At 47.1% G+C, this 24,289-nt stretch overlaps 2 protein-coding genes and 1 long non-coding RNA gene across 11 annotated transcripts in view; 1 reads left to right on the forward strand and 2 right to left on the reverse strand.

The window, feature by feature from the left end:
• The window catches only part of WNT5B (Wnt family member 5B), a 64,431-nt gene extending 63,710 nt beyond the window's left edge, over positions 1-721 (reverse strand). The window contains exon 1 of the mRNA XM_085049396.1: positions 379-721. Within this exon, the coding sequence (XP_084905522.1) occupies positions 379-384 (6 nt within the window). The 5' untranslated portion in view covers positions 385-721. The remainder of the gene's footprint in view (positions 1-378) is intronic.
• On the forward strand, positions 139-8,774 carry LOC146442740 (uncharacterized). The gene is made up of 2 exons (XR_014849443.1): positions 139-425; positions 8,309-8,774. It is a non-coding gene; the product is annotated as an uncharacterized LOC146442740 (long non-coding RNA).
• Positions 8,775-12,261: 3,487 nt separating this feature from the next.
• ERC1 (ELKS/RAB6-interacting/CAST family member 1) overlaps positions 12,262-24,289 on the reverse strand; it is a 189,955-nt gene continuing 177,927 nt past the window's right edge. For all 9 annotated transcript variants that reach the window (XM_085049384.1, XM_085049389.1, XM_085049393.1 and 6 more), the window contains one exon: positions 12,262-18,856. In XM_085049384.1, coding sequence (XP_084905510.1) covers positions 18,719-18,856 — 138 coding nt within the window. In that variant the 3' untranslated portion in view covers positions 12,262-18,718. The remainder of the gene's footprint in view (positions 18,857-24,289) is intronic.

Below are 24,289 nucleotides of genomic sequence, written 5' to 3' on the forward strand. Positions count from 1 at the left end.
GCGGCCCCTCCACTGTCCCGTGTCGCTGAGGGCTCACCCGGGGCTGTCCCCCGACGGGCCCTGCCTGCGATCAGGGCCGGCCGCCGCGGGGGCTCCGCGCAGCCCGGGCCGCCCGATCCCCTCAGAGCCCGCCCCGGGCCGGGGGCGCTCCGGGCCGCCAGTCCGGGGTCGGCGGCAAAACGCGGCCGCTTCTCCCGGGCTGGGAGAACCGGGAGACCCCCGGTACCGCCCGCGTCGCCTCACGCCCCTTCGGGGGCCGCGCAGGGAGGCGGCCGGCCCCGGGACGGGACGAGCCCGGGGGTCCGCACCGCCCGGCCGAACACCTCCCGCCCCCCGGCCTCCTCCTCCCGCCGCCGCGGGCCGGGGCCGCCTCCTTACCTGCATCTCCCGGGCGCCGCGTCCCCGGGCGGCGGCGGCAGCGGCAGGTGAGCGGGTGTCCGCGGCGGGCACGGGGCTCCGCGTCCCGTTCGGCGGCGTCGCGGCGGCCGGAGACCGCGAGGGGACGCACCTGCCCCGGGGCCGCCGCCCCGTCCCTGCCGGGCCGAGCCCCCCGCGGGCTGCGTGAGGGGAGCGAGGGGACGCCGCCGGCGCTGCCCTCCCCGTCGCCGCGGCGGCGCTGGGCTCCGGCAGCGGCGGCACCGAGGACGACTCCCGGCCGAAGTTGGCGGCGGCGGCGAGTGCCGGGCCCGGGAGGTGCCGGCGGATCCCGGGGGCTCCGGCCGCCTCCGCCCCGCCTCCCCCCGCCCCGCGCCCGCCCCCCGCGCCCTGCGCCCGCCCCGCCGCGGGCACCGGCACTGCCGCCGGGATGGGGCTCGCCTGAGGGGCCGGGAGGCTTTCCCCGCCGGGGCGGCTCGGGGATGGGGCGGGCGGGGGTCAGCCCGGGGGTGAGCAGCGGAGCCGCTGCCGTCGGGGGCCGTGCTGGTGCGTGAGGGGCGGTGGGGAAGGAACGCCGCGGTCCCGCGCGCTGGAGGCGACCGGGCTGGCTACCCTTCGTGCGGCCCCCGCAGCCCCGCCGTGCCCGGCAGCGCAGCCCCGCAAGGACACTTGGTCACTCGTGGGACGCTCGCAGAGCATCCCTGCGGTGCTCCCTCGCTGCCTGCCCGGCCCCGCCGGCTGTCGGTGTGCAGCCGCTCCGCCGCCCTGAGCTGCGCAGAGCTCCGTGCCCTCACTGCTCGCTGTGGGGCTCATGCGGCTCCTGGCCCGGGAGCCACCGTGCTGGGAGCCACCAAAACCCCTCCGGTACCGGCAGCGCTGGGTCCCGCCAGCGGAGGGCTTTTGACCTGCTGACCTACTGCTTCATCCCAGCAGGGATTTTTGGCATCTGTCTCCCAGTGCGGCGGGGCGGCTGGGTTGCAATGAAGGTGCGAATGGGGCAGAGCCTGGTTCGGGGATGCTGTTAAAATAGATTGGCAAAGTTTGGCAGAGGAGACTGTGTATGAAGCTCTTGATGGGGCTGGCACTCAACAAGCACATCCATGCCTTGCCTGCAACACCAGGAATCACACTGGGGGCTGTCCCCCACCCTTCTTCCCATAAAACTTCACAGATTCACAGCCAGATCCTGTTCTCACTTTTCCTGGCAGAAGTAGGAAGTAGCTGCACAGGCATTAGCAGGATCACCGCAAATTCATGTTGGTGTAACAGAAAGCAGTGCCTAGCGCCCAGGATTGCTGGGCATCTCAGTGCACGGAGACAGGATTTACATGCCTGGCCTCCGAGCTTGGTGGCAGCTTTGCAGCAGCCAAGGAAACCAGAAGTTACACTTCTTGTGTCCAGATCCCCATCTCTGGGCCCCACACCGTCAGGCATCCAAAGTCCCCATGCAGCAGGAGCTGCAGAGCCTCACATGCAGTGCAAAGAGCACCTTGTTGCTCCTACGTGTACACATAAAAGGATGCAAATGGAATTACATCAGGGAGGCATTTGAACCCCTGGAGTCCCTAAAATTTGTACTGGCTTGGGACAAAATACAGCTTGAGACACATACCCTGACACAAGCATCTTGTTTCAAACAGCTCTGAGCATCCAATTGCGTTCAGAGTGGAAACACATGAGCATTTTTAGAGGAACAGGTAAGGATTTGAACACAGGCTACACACTACAAGTAATTGAAAGCTCCAACTGTCTTAACTTATGACCAACTGTGCCAGTGTTTCCCATCACTGTAGTCATTAATGACACTTTCTTTTAATGGGAATAGGAGATAGAGGAGGTACAGCAAGAGGTAAATAGTAACCCAGTGTCTGTGGCAGGAAATAAGGAGCCATTGTCTTCAGTGCTGTGTAACTAGAAAGATAATAGTTGGTACAGCAAATGCCAACTAATTAGAGGGCAGAGGAAGTCTTGAAATTGCAGCTGGCTGTAGGAAATTTTAGGTGCCAGCTTTTTCGCTCCTAGGTAAAGCCTGTTTACCATATGGGCTGTTGATCCCTGCTTGCCTGTCAGACTTCTAACTTGCACATAAAGGCTGCAGAGGGGAGGGGCAGGGTGCTGCTCTGGGGACCCAGCAAACAGCAGGGACCCCTCCTGGGGACCTGGAGGTGTGAAGGGGAGCGTCACAGAGCTGAGGCTTGGTAACAAATTGCTTGGTCTGTAGAGTAATGTGCTGTTCCACTTTTGGTGCTGCGAGGGACAGCTGGCCACAACAGGTCAGCAGGACAGAGATCCTCATCCGTCCTCACAGGAATCCTCTTGGCTCTGGCACTGCTTCACACCCCGAGATGGTGTCTTACATCATGGTTAGAGAGAGCAGATGGGGAAAGGAGAGCCACTGGACCGCCAGCAGATATGGATGGGCAGCACTGGCTATGTCCTTAAAACCTTCAGCTCTGAGACATATGGATTATTCAAAAAAAGATACCAGATTATTGAAATACCATGCAATACCAAGGCCATGAGGAATATGGGAATTCCTGCAGCTTTAATCCATCCTTGATGTCTCCATTCCTGCTTTGGTGGGACGAGAAGGGCCATTGGGAGGTACATATGGCAGGATGATTAAGCCTCACTGATTTAATAATGGGCTGCGTCCACAACTGGATCTGGGCAGGATGTGGACTCCAGTCCATGACCAGAGTCTGGGATGTGACTAATATTGGTGGGAGACACTGTCACAGCACACTCAGGGAAGTTGTGCTCAGTTGTGCTCAGAATCTGCTCAGTTGCAAAAAGAAACTTAACTGATGCAGCGCCCTGGACAGCACAAGCTGTTTTTTTTCTTTTCATCTCACTGGAACACTCCTATGGATCCAGTTATCCTCATGCTCCTCTTTCTCTTCTACTGCAGTAGTGGATGTTGTGTCTCTCCCCTCATTCTTGTCTGCTACTAGTGAGCAGAAGAGGGTGGGGAAGTGCTTAGACAGTTTGAGACATGGAAATACTAAGCTCACTCAGTAGAGGAGAAGAGCAATTTAAAATGTATTAAGCAATATAAATCCCTCTCAGTTAAGGGCAGGACCCTGCAGAATATATTCAGAAGCAGGAGACCTTATCACTACAAACTCAGCTATTTGGCTCCAATTTCTCTTAAGATAGGTGTAGCCCAGTCTAGCAATTCTGTGGAGCTCATAAGCTCTGATGTCTTGGGAAGTTTCTCCCATTCCTATTGCATCTGCACAGTAGTGTTCCCCCTGATCAGCTAATCCTGTGTGCTCTCTGCTTCCAGGGTAGAGCTGAGGCAGAGATGATGCCTATCCTGGGACAGCTTTCAAGGAGAAGGAACACTCACTGTGCTTCTTTCATTGACATGGACTTTTTTTGTCCTTTACAACTCGCCCCACCTGCCTGTGGTGGGATTACCAGCAGTAGTAGAAGCCAGTCAAAGGAAGTGAATTTGTAAGGAACTGGACATGTTTCCAGCAAAGAGATTGTTATGAGTCAAGGTGGAATTCACAGAATAAAAATCTGAAAATGGAGAAAAAAAAAAAATCTTGAGCTCCTGCCAAAGGAGAGCTCGTTCCAGACAAGCTACCTGATCTGACCTGCCTTGCAGGTGTGAAAACCTTCATTGACCCACCCCCACATTCTCTACCTGCCCCTGCAAACACCAAAGAAAACCACTGCCTTATTCCCAGCCGCTGCCCTTGTGGGAAGCAGCCAGTTTCCTTGAGGCGTAAAGCTCACGACCTGACAATCTGTGGCACTCCACAAAAGGAAATATAAGCTAAACTTCTGAAACATTTTCTAATGTTGACGTCTTTCAAATGATGGAATTGTCTCCCCAGGGACACGTGGATGCTCCACTCCTTGAGTCAGAGAGGCAGGACCCAACAATGCAGAGGGAGACATTGTTGGGAACCTCACTGCCCCTGTACCAGGCAGAGACAGTGAAGGGGGAGAGGAAATAAATTAGATGACTTGAATCATTTCCAGCTCTAATTGCTACGAATTTGCAGTAGTTTTCCCAGCCCCAAGTATAACATTAACCATCAAAGCACGATTTCACTCACAGTCAATTAAACCAGGATTCATCTGGCTTGACATCACCAAAAAAAAATCCATCTTGGACTCGGAGACACCCTGCTGAGAAGAGACAGGAGCAAGACAGGGGCTGGTCATGCTGTGGGATAGGCAGAAACTGCTGCCTTTGGAGGTGGACACCTCTGAGTATGCACTTTCATTCCACCAGCACATGAAGGGAATGCAGCAACCGTAGGATGTGCAAATCAGTGATGCACTAGTAGGGTCCCTGGGACTGCTCTCCCCGTCTGGACAGTCCTGCTGACTGGGGGCTCTGCCCCAGAGGTCAGATGGAGACAGCCTGCAATGGGGCCTGACATGTGCAGCCCTGCCAGAGCCAGGCTGCCTGTCTATGGCTCTCCCAGGGCAGATCTCCCCCAGCTGCAGCCTCCGTGCTCTCCCTCCGCAGTCCTTGTGCAAAGGGGTGAGCCAAGCCAGTTACTGGGTTTAAAACACCAAGAAATTAAATAATAAGAAAGCCTTCTGAAGTCAGGAGGGTTTAAAGGATGCAGCAGGAACCAGACTGACCTGGCAGCTGCAGTGGGGTGAAGCCCTGACTCGCCTGGCTCCATGTAAGTTGGTAGCAGGGCTGGGGAGAGCACGGAGAGTTCAGGCCTCCTCATTTAGCCCTTTAATCATTACACAGGCACTCCCAACAGCAGGTTCTGTGGGCTGGGTGAGTTAAACTGTAACTGTCCCCATCAGCGGCCCCTGCCAGGAGCCCCAGCTCCAGGGACCAGGGCAGCAGCAGCCTCCCACCGAGTCCCACCAGCCCTCACTGCTGGCTGGCAGGGACAGCCCGACTGCAGGCTGGTGTGGGAGAGCTGCTCTGCATCCCATCATGGCATGGGATGGACTAGGAGCCTGCCAGGTTTTGTTCTATGGAGCTGGGAGAGCTCCTCCATCCCTCTCTCCTGTGGACAGATAAGCATCACCTGCCCCATGGCACTGCTGGGCCAGGGGGACAGGAGGTGCCCCCAGGGCCAGCCCAGGGTCCCAAGCCCTGTGCCTTGCTGTGGGTATGGAGCACAGCTGCGTGGTTTGGGGAGGCACAGGGCCATGGCCATAGCCAGACAGTGAGGTAATCTGCCCCTCACTCCCCTCCTCTCAGACCAAGGCTCTCGGTCTCTTCTGCTTGGCTTACACCCCGAGGTGAAGAGTTGTACATCCTTTCCAAAATTTTTATCAGCATGAATTATGACAACTCTGGATATCCCTATTGTCCATTTGAATGGCCGATCCCGCTCTAAAGTCCTAGTTCTTGGCCTCCCCTGCTTCCTGTGCTAACGAGCTCCACAGTATAATTATGGGATGTGCTGGTAAGGTGTGATGGGCTCCAGCAGGGCCACAGCACGTGGGTGTGCAGCAGTGCTTCTGTGGGAGTGTGTGCACAGAGGTGACAGGGCACTCCTGTCACTGCCAACCTTGGGGCACAGCCAGGGCTGGCACTGTCACCAAGGGCTCCTCTCAATGTCTAACTGCCAGGGAATGATGAAACCCAAACTTCTCCCCCGCTCCCCAGCAGGAGATGGTTGCCCTGCCAGCCTTCTCCTGGATTAGTGGAGTGATGCTGAAGCCCCACAAATCAGGCAAGAAGATGTCTCCCAACAGCTGAACATCCACAGGTGGCTTTAGGGAAAGTGCACAAAAGGATCTAGCTGGGATCTGTCAGAGACAGATGAACTCCAGCAACCCCTTCTCCTGTGTCCCTCCATGCTGTGCTGTTCTGACTGCAGCAGAATCCTTACCCTGGGCTGCACCAGCACTAAGGATTTACCTCATTCCATTATATGTGTCCTAATTTATTAATGTAATCTCTTATTTCCTTCCTTCCTACCTTCCTTGATTGTGTCTCCCTTTGTAGTTTCTTTTTTCACTTGCTCAAACATACTTCCATAATTTTTTTTCTTTGAAAGGTAGACAGGCCTCTGGCTGGATCTAGCACTGATGAGGTGAAAGTGGATTATTCTCCTGATAATCACTGGGATTTATACCACACAGCAACAGCTGAGGGAGGAAACAAACACAATTCAGACGTTACATCCAACTTTCCCATGGAGCATAGAGAGGTGTGGGATCGTGCCAGTGGGGAGAGGCAAAGGATGGGCGGAGAGGGTCCAGCCTCCTCTCCCCTGCCCGGCCCCACAGGCACCACTGCAGGTGGGCATGGAGGGCAGAACCCCATAAACCCCAAACCTGAGGTGAGAGCCACTCCCTGGGCTTGCTTGGTGCCTCTCTGCGTCACTGCTGGCTTGGGCACTCCCGGCTGTGGGGCCAGCCTGACGCCCTGATGGCCCTGGGGACACCCAGGTGACGCAGCTGGCTTCTGGGGAGGGTGGCATATCCTCTGTGGCCTGGCAGGTGGAAGGGAAAGAAATTAAATGTGCTGAGACGCCAAGCCAGGAGGGTGCGACCAGTGCCGCCCTGTCACCAGTGCCACCAGTAGTGCCACCCTGCCACCAGGGAGCTGAGGCTGTGGGCAGAGGCTGGATGGGGTTGGGAACATCCCTGTGTAGAACAGGGGAGTGGGAGAGAGCTGTTAGGACTGCAGGGCTGCAGAGGCAGGATGAGGGCAGCAGGCAGGGAGAGGTGATGTATAGGATATAATGTATGTCTGCAAGGCATGGGATTGCTGGTGCTGCCTGCAAGGGATGTCACACAGCCTGGGGACAGTCACTATTTACAGCTAGTGAAGCCACAGCACATTTCCTGTTTTTATTTCTGGGTCCCACAAATCCCAGGGACAAACTGGAGAGTGTCAGTGAGGCTCTGTGGCTCCTGGCTGTGCTGCTCTCACGTCCTTCTGCAAACCAACCTGGTGACAATAAAGCCTTTGTATGAAAACCACTGTGTTTTGTAGGCTCCAAAGTGCCCTTTGATGACAAATGCCTCTGCTCAATAGTCTCACCTTCAGAGAGAGAGCTGAAGGGAACACAAATACAATCCCTGGACACTGCAGCTTCTAAACAAATATATATATAGCATGGGTAATATATGGGCTTACACAAATGCCAGCACTAAAACACACCAAGTAGGCAGAGATGGAAACTATAATAACCAAAGCACCAGTGCAGTCACAAGAAACAAAGAAGGAAGAAACCACATGGCAATAGATGGTTTTCTTCTAAGGCACTCAGATGTCATGAATATGGTCTTGGGGCTCAGCCACCAGACAAAGGGCTGGGCATGGACACTGATGCTACCATGGCACAAGCAGCCCTTGGCACATTTCAAGGGCTTGTTCATGGAAAAAGTGTCTGTATGTCTGTATGTATTTACACATGCAAGAAACTAAAGACAGAGAAACCAGTGAGTTCTAGCTCAGAATCCTGTCATGCACTCTTGCAAAGGTAAAATTAAAGACATCAGAGTTCCCCCATATAATTTAAGTGTAATTGTGTACGCGTTCTGTATTTTCTGTGGTTAACATCCTTAAGTGATGACTCTGAATTTTCAGCTCGAGACATGGATTTTCCAGGATGTGCAGAGCACCTACCTGCTAACACCACTTGTGGCATCTGAACTTACACCAAATCACTAAATGCTTCATCACATCCTGGGGCTATAATTAGACACACCTGCAAAAAACCAGAGAAAAACTCCCCAAAAAACCCAGAGCAAAAAAAAGCCCCAAACCCAAAAAAGGCCACAAAAACAAAAGACACCATGATTCATACCCCAAAACATATTTGCTCATGTGCTTAAGATCTTGTTTTTCAGTCTGGGAGGAGTTTTTTTGTGGATTGATTCTTGTTTCTGACCCTTTACTGTTCATTGAAGATACATTTTTCTTTATTTCTCTCCAGCAGTGAGAGCTGGATTTTTTTTTTTTTTTTTTTGGTAAATACAGATGAGGACCCCCTTTCCATCCCAGGGCTTCAGGGGCTGTGTTTGGAAGAACCAAATGTCATGGACTGCAGCAACCCCACAGCGACACAGCCCAGGGCCTCCGCCGTGCCTGAACTTGCTGAGATCTCATCTGCAGATTGCACACCTAAGGATGAGCAGCAGCGATAGCATTGTGCTGAACAAGGCCTCTCACCAGAAAAACAAACCCAGGCAACGTTGGCGTCATCCTCTCCAGCCCCTGTCACCGCTGAGCCGGAAGCAAACGCAGAGGAAAGCTCTGGGTCAGCGTTAGGCTGGGGCACCTTGCTGCACGGATCCAGGGCTGGTTTCCCCATGGAGTCATGTCCCACTCTGTCACTCACACAGAGGAAGCCTCTGGGTCATCCCTGGTGATACTTGTCTGCAGATCTGTAGGTTGCTTTGATCTGCTTTTCTGACAGATGAGCATAAACAGTTGTGTGACTGCTCTTGTTGTCAGGAGTCATCACTTCATTAACAAATGGGGGAAATTAAAGCCTCCAACCATAAGGGTGAGGAGAAGCCTTTCACTGTCACCTTGTAGTCATTGTGCCTGGCTTGGGCTACTGGGAGATGTGCACCACATCTCCAACGTCCACCACCTGCCAAAGTGCTTGTTCCTGCAGTGCAGGGTGAGGCCAGCAGCTGCTGCTTGGCCCTGGCACACATGGCTCATGGGCTGAGTGAGCAGCCAAACCCTCCTCAGGTCCAGGAGGAACCATGGCTGACAAAAATCAATCCCTCCCTACCACACCAGGGATGGCTGTGGACATGGGTTCCTGATGGAAGATGTGAACTTGCATTATATTTTTCTGACAAATCCCAGTTTTGTCATTTCCTCCTGCTTCCTCCAGGGTCTAGTGAGGGATCTATTTTGTATCCAAGGTGTCATCTTGCTGCCAAACTAACAGGAGAGGATCCTTCAGAGGGCACTGGTAGGAAGCACAATCTGTGGTGTGTAGCATCACTGCAGTGATGAAAGATTTTGAATGCACAAAGGGAAAGGATTTCTTTGTCATGTAGATTTTCTAATTTCCAGACCTCTGCCATTGCTAGCTTAGTGTTCCTGAAGCATGGTTTCCAGTGGGCAGCTCTGTATATTTATATATGATCACAAGCACATACACATATATGCATACGTGCACTTCAGTACATTGGGCTGCAAGATGATACACTGCTGAGAGCTAAAACCAGTTTCTGTGCATTATATAAGAAAGGTTAAGAGCGTTCATATACATTCCAAGAGTTGTGGTTCCCCAAAATGGTGTGCCCTTACAGAAAATGAAGGGTTTACTCAAGCTGAACAAAAATCCTTCTAGGATGGGTTTTGAGCTACAGCAGCCACCCATCCTTTTTAGCAGCACATAAAGAAGCCAAATGTTTTTTAACTTGCCTTGTGACAAGATTTGTGTCCACAGACATCCTTGGAGCTGAATCCCCACCGAAGTAAGCGGCAACTTCACACAAATGGGCTGCAGTACCTGGGCCTAAATATTTAACTTCTTAGTTCATCTTCTAGAACAGTTTTAATGTTTGCAATTGTAAACATTGGGAAAAGCTACTGCTCATGTACTTAAAACCAGATGGACTTAAAGCCCACACCCAGAGAATCACTTGCTGTAACCCCACAATACACCCAAGCTGGTCCCAGCTGTTCCACTTAGTTTTATAATACATCACCAGGATATTCAGAAATAAGGTCTACCAACACAAGGTGTATAGCTCTTTTTTGCTTGATATGCAAATGAATTGTTTGCACCTCATTTTATTATACATTCACCTACAAAACACTTGGTTTTCCAGGTCATATGCCCTTTCTTGAGTTTGAGGGTTTTTAAAGACATTAAAAAGAGGACTTTGGCTTTTTGCCTAATTTTTCTAAACATCCTGATTCCCAGTGAGAAGAGCTACTTGATATCTCAGAATCCCAGTCTAAAGGTCACTAGTCATACACAGATCATTAGCACAGGCAATTGGCTTTAACTGCTGTTTTGGGGAAATCTTTGGGCTGGCTGATGCACCCCTACAGCATCAGTCCACATAAGCAGAAGACATCTGCAGCACAAGCACAGCAGATCCTGTCAGAAATAGGATATCCTAAATATATAGCTTCTCCCAGTGGACTGCAGATGTGGTTTCAGCAGTGTTTCCCTGACTGCTGTGATTTAGAAAAGCAGGTTTCCCCAAATCATCCCAGCTAGAGCACTGCAGAAGGCCCATGTTTAATCAGGAGCTGTGCACAGGAGCTGTGCACACCCCTATGAACCTATCTGCAAAGAAAAATGTGTCAAACCTGTGTGTGTTTGATCCCAGGGCTGACCATTTGCTGTTTCCACTGCTGCCTTGCCTGTTCAGTGTCACAGTAGCTGCAGTCAACAGACAATTCTGTTCAGATGCCTCGTGTTTTACTGCACAATGCATAACATGTAACCTGATAAGGCACAAAAGGCGTTTGGCATCTTCTCTTTTCAGCACGAACAGTGTTATTGTTATGGGCCATCCAAAACATGAGTCAGCCTGCAGGGACATGGCCCTGCAACTCACCAAGCAGCAGAGCCAGCGTGGGCTGCACAGCTCAGCTCAGCTCTCCCTGCAGATGTGCTGCTCTCCCTGCAGATGTGCTGTCCTGCTGACTCCAACTCCTGCCCTTTCACTGCTCCTCTTCTCCAAAAAGGACAAGTCCTTCAGAAATGGTGTTTGTGCCATTTTCAGACCGACGGGTACCTTGTTGGACAGTAATTGGTTACATTTATGTGGCATGTGGTTTCATTCAGCTGATCTGGACTGTGCTGCACAAGCCAGGCACACCCTGGCCTGACAGGAATCACGAATTCCCTTCTCAGCCAAAGACGTTGGAGCGAACATAAACCAGACTGGGAACCAAAAGGCTGATGGACTCTTCCTTTCAAAGCCCCTGAGACCCTTAATCCCCTTGCATCCTTTCTCCACACACTGCTTTACATGCCTGATTGAAGCCCAAGTGACAGAAATCCAATTAGCAGAGAGAAGGGAACGTCCAGGCACTGAGATCAGGGCGCCTGTTCCTGTTACACATGTAGTCACTTCTACTGCAACAAGTCAGGATCTTAAGAGCCCCCTGAAATGATATATAAAGGAAAAGGAGAAGGGACAAGCCCAACAAGAAAGCCCAGAAAAAAACTGGCTGCACAGACAGATAAAAACTGAAAGACATTGAGAGGTTTAGAGAGAAATTGGTTAGAAAGTGTCCCAACTTGGGGAGGTCTGTTCTGTCAGGGCTTCAGGATAGCTGCGGAGAATCTGGTGGAGCGTGTTTAGCACGGACATTGTTCTACCAGTGGGACCCAGTGTTGCAATGCTATTCTCTTTAGAACAGTCAAAAACGACAGAAAAAATTGATTTTTATAGTGACATTACTCAGGCAATTTCCCATGTCATCAGAACGTATCTGGAGACTGGACACTGGGTAGAGCCCATTTCCTCCAGTGCAGCAGGGAGCACAGCTCATCCTATGTCACAAAGCCAGGACTCTCCCCTGCTCCCCAGGGACAGGACTCACATCCAGGTTTCACCAGGATCAAGCTCAGTAGGACACTCTTGCTGGCCTCTCCACAGCAAGGCTTTCCAGGCACATCACTCTGGAAGATGTGATCCCAACACTGACTCAACATGGGATGCACATCTGGAATTCAGTCACTCATTAGCAATATTTAAGTCACACTGACTTGGAAAACAGGCAGGAGAGAGACAAAGGGAACAGCTGACTGTAACAGCAGCTGTCTTATCTCCACTTACCTGACCTGTGAGATCCAGGGGTATCTGGGACACCCCTGTGATTGTCAGTCCCTCAAGTCTGCTCTCAGGGAACAGCCATGCAGCCACTCAGTCCTGCCCTCCCACTCTGGGCATGCAGGAGAGGACAGCAAGCAAAACATGCTGAAATGAAGACACGGTACAGAATTTTTAAATAACTTTATAATTTCCTGATGAACTTAGTCTGTGAATAAAAAAAGAAGAAAAAAAAATGAACAAAGTGTTTATATTATCAAGGCAAAGTTGAATATAACACATTTTCTTTGCAGTTTCATTATCCTGTCAGTAACATGACTCCAGCAATAAAACACATACAAGTTGAAGGCAGCGCGCGCACTTGCATCACGGACACCAATGTCTCCCGCTGCTGTCATTTCCAAAAGGAATTCAAGTACACTAGATCCCATCCCTAAAGCCCATCTCCCCCTCCACTAAAGTGCAACACGTCCCTTCCAAAGCAAATGAGGGATCTGTGTCTGTGGAGTGGATGGAGCATCCCACAGAAATTTCTTTTTTAAACTCCACAAACAATTTGTGAAGCTGGTGTGCAGCTCACCTCATTCACTGGAAGGAAACGGCAATATACTGTTTTAGTGGGCTTGGAGCAGCATGTTGGGCTAGCACAGAAATTATTCCCCTGTTCATGGTCCCATTGGATTCATCCTCCTCCAGCATCTGAACAAATAAAGGCATCTTGCACTAAAGCCTCCCCAGTTATACTGTAATGAGCGTGTAATGAGGGGCCAAACATAGCCACCCCTGGGCAGGGAGGACATGGCCTTGTCCACATAGAGCTGGGAAGATGGGGCAGATAAAAGGAACAACATCTACTTTTCAAATTTGGCTTCAAATTTGGTTTGTAGATCCCGAATTTTATAACAAATAAGTGTGGCGTTCTTTAACAGCACACATGATCTCCACAATGGTATGGCAAGGCAAAGACCCTTTATTGTAAAAATCCAGGGTTCTTAAAGTGTTAGTTTGTTATCAGTTTCCATACTTGTGAGGCACAACAAATGTGCCTAACCAACCACCACAGACCACGACAGGAACATCAGGTGTGACCAACCACAGCCCCACGGCGTGAGCACTTATCGGTTCTAATCATTGTTTTACAATTACCTAACTTGTTTTTCACCTCTAGTTTAGCTGACTCGTTTCCAGAATGCTTTTCTAGTTAGCCAAAGCAACAGAAGTGAGCAAGGATTTTACAAGGGCAGCAAGGCCCTCACTTTGCAAGGACTTTTTGCTCCGCAACAAACAAGAGTACACATGACTGTACATGTGACCAACAGATCTATTTTCTGCCAGTTTCTGCACTTGTTCCTGTCCCTGGCATCAAATGGTATGATGGAGAAAACGGAAAATTTGGCCAAAGCATTTGGCGCATTTACACCAGTGGCTCCTATCTTAGGGGTCACTTGGTGTTCATCATTGTTACCAGAAAAAATATATTTCCAAAATACTGTTTCATCTGCCCATTTCTGTCTTACACGCATACAGTATAAACCTGGGAAAGCAGGAATTTATACAGGGTTTGTAACATTTTCCAAGAGGCCAAGTTGCCTTGGACCTCAAAAGCCTGTGAAAGGCAACCGGTTATAATTATAAGCCCACAAATCCTTTTCTGTACAATCCCAAGAGGAGGAGTCACGGCTTTGTTGCTTCTTTACTTGAATTCCTTTTAATGAAATTAATTTTTATATATTTTTTAAAACACATCTTTTTCAGTTCTACTACTATCTTTTTTTTCAATCCGACAACAGACACACATTGTTGGTAACTGCCCCAGCCTTAGGACCACACAGACAATATCGACAAGCAGAAAACGAAACAGGAAAAAACACCCCTGAAAAAGTCAGGGGAGATACTGATGACAGGGTTACAGCACTCACCACACACACTGGAAAAAGTCAGGATTTCTGAGTTTATGCTTTTGACACTAAAAAGTTCTGAAACAGTTTTTCTCTTTTTTTGTTTTAAAAATAGTCAGCGGACACAGCCATTTTGTTCAGAAGGATCTGCCGTTGCGTAAGGTTCCTTCCATTTATGTGGAAAAAACAATTAAAAACATTGTTTTGTTTAAAAAAACCCCCTGACCCTCCTCTTCCTCACCACGCTGATGAGAGGGGTCAGCAGAGTTGGCCTTGCCCCATGCCCGACCCTCCCACCCCGCCGGCTCCGCTGGGGCAGTGTTGGTTATCCTCAGCCTTCCACGTCCTCTCCAGCTCCCTCTTCCAGCGCAGGCCTTGAGCTGAGTGGAGGCTTCCTTTCAATCTCAGATGCCTTGATTGTACTCTTTCCCTTTTGCATTTCATTGGAGTCGTTTGAGGGATAGATGCATATGTAGTGAATTTTTTGCTTTCAAATGGGATCAGGACATGACTCTACATCCTTTGTAAAGACCCCTGCAGTGGCAGCGATTGGCAATTAGTATAGGAGTGGGGACTCAACCCTGTCAACCTTATCAGCTGTAGAAATTTCCCAACAAATTGAGCACTAGCAGCAGAATGGGTGGGAATTAAAGGGCAAATGAAGAGAGGTGCCCATTTGGTTCAAAAAACAGGGTTATCTCTACAAGATTTATGACATTTATGCTCCCTTGTGCAAATTTCAGAGCCCTGAAGTACCAGGAAATTTGCTAGAGAAGGGATATTCCAGCTGTGCAACAAGAAGGGATATTCCATGCCCTTCCATACTCATGTCAGACCTTCACCTTCTGTCCCCAGGACTTGGCAAAAACTGGATACTCCAAAGAGGGTTTGGCATTTTCTGGAGTGAAAGCTGTTTAAAGGCAGTCAAAACGAGAGAGAATACTTAGAGCTTCATCTGGGAGCATTCCAGGTAATTCTTCCAATGGCAAACAGGGCTCATGTCTTCACCCTGCAATTCTAGTGTTATGTCCTTTTAGTGTTTTACATGAGGCTGGATTCAGAGGAAAATGCAGCCTTGGACACGTGGATATTGTGAACAAGCGTGGTTGCAGTGTCAGCTTTTACTGTGTACATGGGCTTCAGGCTTCAGTTATTTCTTGGCCCAAACTCTGCCAAAATGACCTATTTAATTTTCTACAGACAGCTCCTTGAGTCCTTACATGTCTCAGCTTCTCTACAAATGACAGCTTGGAAGAAAAAAAAGTAGTATTAAAGCAATTAAAACTTTTACAGCTCCTGTAGCAAACGGAACTTCATTCAACAGATGAAGAAAAAGCAAGTTTCCCCAGGGTCCCTGGGAAGGGGCCCTGATCTCCTAGAGCTGCTGCACAGCAGGACCACTGTGGTAGGAAAATGTCTGCATCTGCCTGGCTGCTGCCACTTGGGAATAAGATTTTAGGAGAGCAGTGGTGGGTTAGGCAACTGGATAAGCATTGCAGTCTATGCCACATATGGTCCTTCTGCCAAGCGCCTCATATGCAACTCCATGATGGATGATGAGAGTAAAATCCCTTTGTTGCCTTAAGGCCAATGGTGTGGCACTCCATGAAAAGAAAAAGCTTTCAGTGGTCACGTTCAGCATTAAATCGTGACCAGCAGTACCTCCCAAATCCCCAAGTTCCTCAAGCTATTCACCACAGGATCTCTGTCAACACGGATCAGAGAGATTACCTGAAATAGTTCAATGGAGATCAAGTCAGATCAAGACTGTTCCCAAATGAGATCTGCTCCCTCCCTGAAAGCACTTTATAGAGGTCTGAGATCAATCTTTAAGATGGGAAGCTTACAAGACCTAGGAGATAACAGTGGTTAACGAGAAAAATCGCCAAGGCCCAACAATCCAGATGGAAGGAACAGCAGGTGTGTGGCTGGCAGATAAAGGACCAAATGGCCAGCGTGAAAATCAGCCAGGCTTGACAAATCCTCCCTGGGAAGAGGCTGGGAGATGTGTAAACAGTGAGCTTCACCTGGCTGCTCACGCTGCCATGACAGCAACAGGCCTTTGGCTGGGGCACTTTGAACTCTAGAAATGGAGCCACAAACTGAGTTAGAGATGCTGAAGAAGCAGCAGCACTTCCCTATGATGCAGTAAAGCCAGGGAATTGAAATAACAGCCCGAAGTGATAGTCCCTCATTCCCATCCCCTCCCCCTGCCCCCAGCAGAAACGCTATCAAGGAACATCTCAGTAAGAGGTTTACAAGCAGGAGTCATTTGAACCATCGATAAGGGAAATTCCACAGCTTCTCACAGAGGAAGGATTGTTTTACAGCAGGGAACCAGGGCAGCTGGAGATTTGACCATATAAGTTAATGAGAGAGTCAGGAGGGGTGGCGGTGGCCGATGATGTCGGGCTGATGGCTCTGATGCTTTTACAGGCGGCATTAAATTCCTTGAGTGAGTAATTAGGGGTGATGAAGAAAAAGCAAGAGGAAAGATTTCAAAACAACAGCTCCTATCGAAACGTGCTGACTCAAATAATGGGACCAAAGGGGTGGTTCTGGGATGGTGTACAGTCACTGTCTGCATGCCTTCCGGCATTCCCCCCTCCACACATTCAGGTTCCCATTACTCTCCTCAGACATGACACAAAAAAAGAGCTTCAGACACAGGCTGCTATTTCAGGAAGAACTAAAGCTACTTCTCCTGATTTGCAAAGCACTGGCAATTCCAAAGTTGGAAAAGGTGTGAATTGCCTCTTCTTTTGAGACTTATTTCTCCTTAGACACCCTGGCTATGAAGGCAGTTCCTTCTACTCAATTATGACAGTAGAATCAATGGGGATGTGATTTATTTTAAATTGGCTAATTTTCAATAGAGTCTACAGGTTTTATCTTCCCTTACTCAAACTTTTGCTGATCTCCGTTCTGTTGGAAGCAATTGGTCACTTCTAAAGATAAAAATAAGGTGTGAAAGACCTACGGGGGAGCTGTGCTGTGGATCTGAAAGCTGTAAGAAATGCAGTTTTCTTGAAAGGGCCTGGAACATTTTCCTCAGTGTAACAGCTTAGTGAGTAAGCTCAAAATGTAGTAAGCCATATGGAATTAAACTGCAGACTCTGAATGGGAGGTTTACTGAGAGGATTCATAATTAGCTAGTGACCAGAAAACCAATATTTCTTCCACTGCTGTGTTGATATTTGGTCTCCTTTTGCCTTCCCCTTGCTCTCTGAAGTAATGTGAGCCAGCCAAAGGGAACAGCTCCTTTAAGGAGCACATGGTGTTACAGGGTTCTGTCCTGCAGATGCCCCCAGACACACATAACCACTGGTAGCCAGGAAAAAACGTGTCTCCCCATTAATGCATAGTCCAAGAATGAATACCCAAGTCCTACTCATAAAATAGGATTTCTGACTTGCTACCACAATGACAAACTGACCTGGTATTTCAGGTCATATTACCTATCAGCAGGAGCTGTAACGAGTGTCGAAGGTGGATGGGAATAAAACTAAGGCCTCTCATATACACAGAAGAATTGCACTGGTTTAAGTAAAGCTGTGATTTTACACCTATCTACTCAGCTGGGTGCCAACTCCAGCAGAGATGCTCCTCTTCACAAGGGCTATTGCTCTGAACTCAAACTCATTCCTCATCAATGTAAGCTAAACCAAAATAAATTAAATTATAATTATAGTAAGAACTATGCTACTGATTTACCTAACTTAGCTTTAAAATTATACTTTTGAGCTAAAAGATGCAGTTTTCTCATTTACAGAATGCCTAAGACTATTCTGATGACAGCTAGTGTTCACATAGCTATGGCCTGAAAAACTGGACAATCTATGCAAGTTAAAGCTGGGAACTGACCTGTTGACCACACCTGCTTGATGGGAGAGAGCTCTCTATAAAGTAAGAACTTAGGAGACACTGACCTATGATGAGAAACCTCATCTAAAACTCCCCAAAAATCAACAGATGAAAACAATTACCTCAAAAAATGCCCCACCTAGCATTTCAGAGTCAGACCAGTGAACAGTAAAAATTCAGGTTAAGTAAACAGAAAGTACCAGTATGCCTACTTATTTTCCCAGCTGCTAGATGAAATGACTACCAGGAACAAGCAGGGAAACTTTCCTTTCCTCCCTCTGTTATTTAAGAACATAAGAAACATTGAGACAGGCAGCAAGACCTGAGCTAGCTGATGCTGGCCAGCCATGAGCCATGATCAGAGCACACTCAGGTTTGGTTTACAGCACTATGAAATTCAGGCTTTCAGCTTTCACGAAAATAACAAATAAGAAGGAAAGAAGGTAAGAAGGAAAAAAGTAATATATGAATGAAAGGCAAGGGCTACTCTTCTGCAACTTCACGGAGAACTAGAGCTGCTTGTGTTCATTGGATCCCCTCTTCTTTGCTCAGTAGACTTGGAAGAGCTCTGCTTAGCTTTATCCAAAAGTCACCACCAACAAAGTCAACGGGGAATTGAATTCTAAAGTAGAAAGGCAGTGAGAAGATGAATATAAAAATGACTGATTAATCATAGACTGGAAGAACCTAGAGAGCATGTAGTTTTTAAAGAGGTTTTTTTTTGCCTTTGTTTTCTTTGTAAAAGGTGCACCAGAAGTTTCTGTTCAATTTTCTGTCTTTCACATTGCTCTCCACTCCCATGGCTCCGTGGGCTGACTGGGCTTGGCCACTGGCATGCTGCTCCGTGGGCCTGGTGGCCAAGGTCAGGATGACTCCTCGAGGGCATTGACAACTTGCTCCAGGATGTCAGGGCAGTGATCTGCTATCTGCTGGAGGATGGCGTTGGCGAACTCCTGCAGCTCTGCGCTCTCCTTCTCGCCCTTCTCCAACTCCTTGTGAAGCTGCAAGGAACACACAGGGACACAGTCACTCCCTGCTGGGAAATGTGCTCACTGTGGACAGCCCTGCCCAGCAGGCTCAGCTACAGCACCACTCTTAGGAAGGGAGCTAACAGTGCTGGGCACTTCCAGCACTGGCATCTTGTCTTGATGACTCCCTCACCTGGAACTGAATGCTCTTCCTACTCTTTAGTTCACTTTTTCCTTCTACAGGACGAGGTTTGTGACCTTCCCAGTAAAGGCCATGTCCACATGTCTTGTCTTAACTGCTCCTGAATACATTGTTCTGTGATAAATACGAGAAAAACCTCCTCTGTTTTTCTGAAGGCAACCATATTCCAGCTTTCTAGTATATTGCTTTAAATAGTTTGACTTTTATTCAGGAACAACAGGCTGTTTCATAGGTCATTACTTCAGAATTATTCCTGACATGAAATCAATAGGAATGTTACATAGTTCTAAATATTACACTCAGAGTTAACCAGAATTCTACTTTTCCTGTGGAATTACTAATTTTCAGAAACTCTCTTTCCTAACTCAGTCATAAGATGACTACACACAATTGTGGTGGAACATACACCATTTTTGTTTACTAACACTGCATTTCCTGTTGGATCATTCGTTCTTCAGATCACTCTAATGGGCTCATAAAGGGACACAGAATTTCAAACTTTATATTATTCACTCTGTCTACAGTTTATAAACAGTTTCTCCAACAAGTGGTGTCCCAAACCATGTCACACAACATACTGGAGTCCATGCAAACACAGCTTTTAGCTTTGAGCCTAATGCCACTGCCAGAATTAGGGGCCCAAAGAGTCTTAATAAAGAGCAGGAAACATCTGCCTTCAGTAACCTGTTTATCTGCCCAGCAATTGATAAAGTCCATGCTGGCCTGTGAACTGTGCAAAATGACAAGAAGGCTGTAATTTGTGCAAACATTTTAAGGATTACTGTACTCACAGTGGTCTAAGGATCTCACAGAACAAGGAGAAGCAGCATCCCTTACTAGACTGGATGTTATGGATAGATAGAGTGGATAAGTTTTCAAGCAGACAGCCCTGCCCTCTACTATGTATCAAAAAGCTCTTATTTTTTCAGTGATAGGATTTTCTTCTAATGAAGTATATTCCCTGTGAAAACAAGACAAGCATATATGTAGGAGGTATATACACTTAAGATGGATTCTGAAGCTTATTCCCAGCTTCTGAATCCAAAGTTCATCATTTTGAGCTGCTGTGAGCAACTATCTTACTTGAACCATTTTTTAAATTTTGTGTGGTTTTTTAAAATTCAGTATTATCTGTCAGCTCTTTAACATTTCTTATTCCTCATGGATTAGTATTTTTATTGGAACTCTACTATGTTAATATATGACATGGAAAAAATGTCAAAGTGGCATTTTTCATGCCTGAAGGGTTAACTGTTCATCAGTATACAAATTTCTTGATCCGTATTTTGCACTTCTTTAACACTGTTCATTGTAGGTTTTAAAAGGAGAGAACTATCAGGCAGCAGCACAGCAGGGATCATTTTACCACTTTAAGAGCACAATGCAATGGCAAAGGTTAGATTTCTACAATTAAAATTCTAATCAGATACAACAGCATGTCTCTGTTTAGTGATGGTATCAAGCAAAGCACAGTAGATTGTTTCTGCAAGAAACACTGCATAAAAACAAACAGTCTAAGAACGACTATGGAATAAATAGAAATGCTTATTAAGGAAGTTATGGTGCAGGCTTCTATAGACAAAAGTGTGAGAAAGGAAATTAAAAGGGCAAGCATGCTACACTGTTCCCTTTACTAGGCAGGGTAGCATATAGTAAATTATTGGGGCTTTGCGTGCTGAATGTTGGTTTAATGTGTTCTTTATGTGCTTTGTTCCTACTGGCTGCTGCACTCACAGAACAGCCATAGGAATCTGAGAGGGGCTCCTGCCAAGAATCACAATGCAAAAGCAACCTGATCCTGCTCTGTGGAGTGACATGAGCTGGGGAAGTGGGGAAAATGAGACGGAGGGGAGCACTCCAGGCTCTGGGGGAAGAAGGGGGGACTCAGCAGGAGCCTAAAATGGCTCAGGAATGGCACACTGTGGATGGGTGATCAGCCTGGTTCTAGCAGTCTGGCAGAGGTATCAGTCAGAAACTTGCAATGGATGGATAAGCCTAGGAAAGGTCCAGGCAGCAAGCAGGATTGAAAGGGTCAGAACAAGCAGGAGTGTGGTGGATATGAAAAGCCAGGAGATTGAGATTCAGGGACTACCTCTGGTTTTGGGTTGCTGAGCCCAGTGAGATCCCAGCAATTCACCACCTCACCACTGCTGCACTCCCAGGCATCGTGTGAGCCTTGGACTCAGGGACAGGGCTACCTTGTGGCTTCTTGGGCCAGCACAGATTTCATGGTGCCATCATCAGAAGGGTGGGAGCCCATGGGAGTTGGGAGAGAGCAAGATCAGGAGAAACAGCCAATGCTATTTATCTTTCTCCTTTTCTTATCTGGCACCTGCAAGGGTCCTGAGTTCCTGGTCCACAGGAGGAGGACCAGGAGAGGGCAGTGTTAGCAGGGAAAGCAGAGGTCCTGCACCACCACCACCTGCCTAGCCAGCATGCCTCTTCCTGGCCTTTCAGCCAAATCCTGCAGGTGAAGCTCCAGGAAAAGACAAAGCAATTAAATTAATGAAATAGAAAAGCACCTCAAAGGGACTGAATTTCAAAACTGAAAGAAGGTTGGTGGACAAGGGAGAATGCTGCAGGATGTTGTCTTCAGTGGCGCAACGCTGCAATATCAGTGAGGTCTCAGTTTCTTGCTATACTAGTTAGCATTTACGTATTTATAAGATGCCTTATAAAATCAAGATAAGCCCAACAAAATAAGCTCATGCCAAAGCTAATAAATCAAATCCAATCAAACAAAAGTTACCAACTTAACCAGAGGAAGAAAATATTTCCAAGAAGAGAGCTTTTGACCATCAAGAGCCCAAAAGGAGATGGCTCTGAATGCTGAAGGCCAGCCACAATACTTTGCAAATTAGCACAGACAGAAAGTCTACACAGCTGGCTGGCAGATGTTTGTGATGAAACCTCTTTGGAAAAATAGCAATGATAGCCTTGAGTTGAGTTTGCTAGATCAGAACAGCTAGATTTAATAATGTGATTCCTACTTCAACAAAGACATCTTAATGTACTCCATGGCTGGTGGCAGCAATTCCAGACCATGGATATCTCCATTGACGTCACTCCTCTGTCAGTCCTGCACCAGGCAAGTGCCTTCATGAGAACATCCAGTTCTCAGTGGGGTAACTTGATTCACCTGGGTGTTTGGAAGTCCAAATTTTAGGGAAGTTTCTCTAAAAATATTCCTATCAGTTCTGCTCTCGTTTTCCTAGATTTTCTTCTTGTGAATGCAAGCAGACACTGTGTTATCATCCCCATGCCATTTTTGTATGAAAACAAAGAAATGTGAACAATCCTTTTTTGTTGGCATTTCCAGCTGAGGATATGAGGAGATTCACATACTTGCCAAAAATGAGAAGGCAAAGCCAGATACGTTTTTTGTCTAGTTGATGACAAGTAAGAATAGACAGCTCAGAAAGAAAAGGACAGCAAGGACCTCAGAAGTGCTTCATAGTATTTATCTCTGGACAGAAGAACAGAAATGACCTCCAGCATCTCAGGGGAATGAAAGCTTGCAGATAATCTGCAATAGATTCAGACACTTTTCAGCATTGCTGCCTTCCTTCCTGGGTTTAGAGCAAGTCATGATAGGAATACTTTTCCATTTATAGTTAAACTCCATCACTGAAAAAAAAAATCTCTAACAATTCACCATGAATGTAGCTTCTCTGTCCCAAGATGTTTGGGAACTTATTTAAAGACTAGTTGACATTCAGAGTGAAGATAACTCCATCGTTAAGAAATAGGATGCTATGGTTTTATATGCACACTAGGTGAATTGTGGTGCTGCTGTACAGAACCTTCGTGACCTCTGCTCTTCCCATAATGTAAACAAGGCAACATTCAGCTCAGATCCTTTCAAATTTATTTCCATGGAGGAGGTACACTCCCCAGTGTGACTTTTGCCTCGTTACCAATTCCACAGAAACACTGATGAAAAAAGAGCCCACAGATAAACTAGCATCTCATCTTGGACAGTAAAACTGAATAGAAAATATGAAGTGTTTGTAGAGCAGCACAGAAAGAAAGTTAATGGGAGAACTTCCACAAGGATACAATACCAGGATATGGAATTATGTTTCTCTAAAGTTTTTCTGGATCAGGTTATGGTTAGTCTGAAAAATACATTGAGAGCTTAAAGTAACAGAAGTAAGCATCAATAAGAAATTACACTGATTTAATCTCACCCTTTGTTTTGTCTCAAAATTAATTAAACTTCACTGCATCTCGGGCAAATGGTCAAGAGCTTTTGCATTTACTCAGACAAACCAGTGTAAATATGTGAGTTTGAAGCAGTGAGAGCCAATTACATATAAACCTTTCTTTCTCGACTATATACCTATAAAAGGGCCAAAAGAAAGGGTTATGAATATGGAAATCTGACAAACTTCAAAAACAAAAAACAAATTAATGTAAACCCTTAAATATTTCTGCTCTGTCTGGAAATTTGGTGTTTACGTTAGCTTTTTCAAAATATTTTAATTAATATTAGCAATTTCATGCACAACTAAAAATGAATGATGTTATGGCATTATGGACATGGCCAACTTGCAGATAATATTTGTAATTTTAACCACTATTTAAGAACTATGACACTGATCTCATCCTCACCTAAAACATTAAATATAAGAGTTTAAAATGCTTTAAAATGTAACAGCTTTAGAGAGTTCCTATATCCATTGCTTTCTCAACCAAACTCAGGAAATAGATTTGCACATGAAGAAGGATATAAATTGTTGCAATTATTACTTCTAATTTCTAACAGAGACCAGAAGTGGACTGTTTAACTTTAAAATACATTATGCATTCCCATAAGATTACAAATTAAAAATAAATGACATAAATCAAGTGGGGGAAGATAACAAGCTAATAGAAGAGCAGTCAGAGAAGGAAGACAAGGGTAAACTCTGAAGTAATAGAGTAATTTAGAATGACTCAATGCAAATCACAGCAGAGTAATTTCTTTACAGAAACTAAGTAAGTTGAGTAATTCCTCATAGATGATACAGAAGATCACAAGCAGAATCTGTACAAAGACGTACACAGGGTGTTTATAAAATGGCTATTTGTAATTTAAAGTTTATCCCACTTGCAGTATTGTTCATGCAACAAATCAAAATATGTGTTTAATATTTTCAGAACTTAGCAAGCAAAAATGCAATTTTAAAAAGAAATTTGGCAGCTACAGATAGAAGGTTTGGTGTCTTTTTGTACAAAAATTTTAACATTCCTCTGTGTGGACTGAAATGTGAATTAAGTGC

Source organism: Lichenostomus cassidix, chromosome 1Ab (assembly GCF_008360975.1).
Source record: "Lichenostomus cassidix isolate B80296 chromosome 1Ab, HeHo_3.0, whole genome shotgun sequence".
NCBI classification, from domain to species: Eukaryota; Metazoa; Chordata; class Aves; order Passeriformes; family Meliphagidae; genus Lichenostomus; species Lichenostomus cassidix.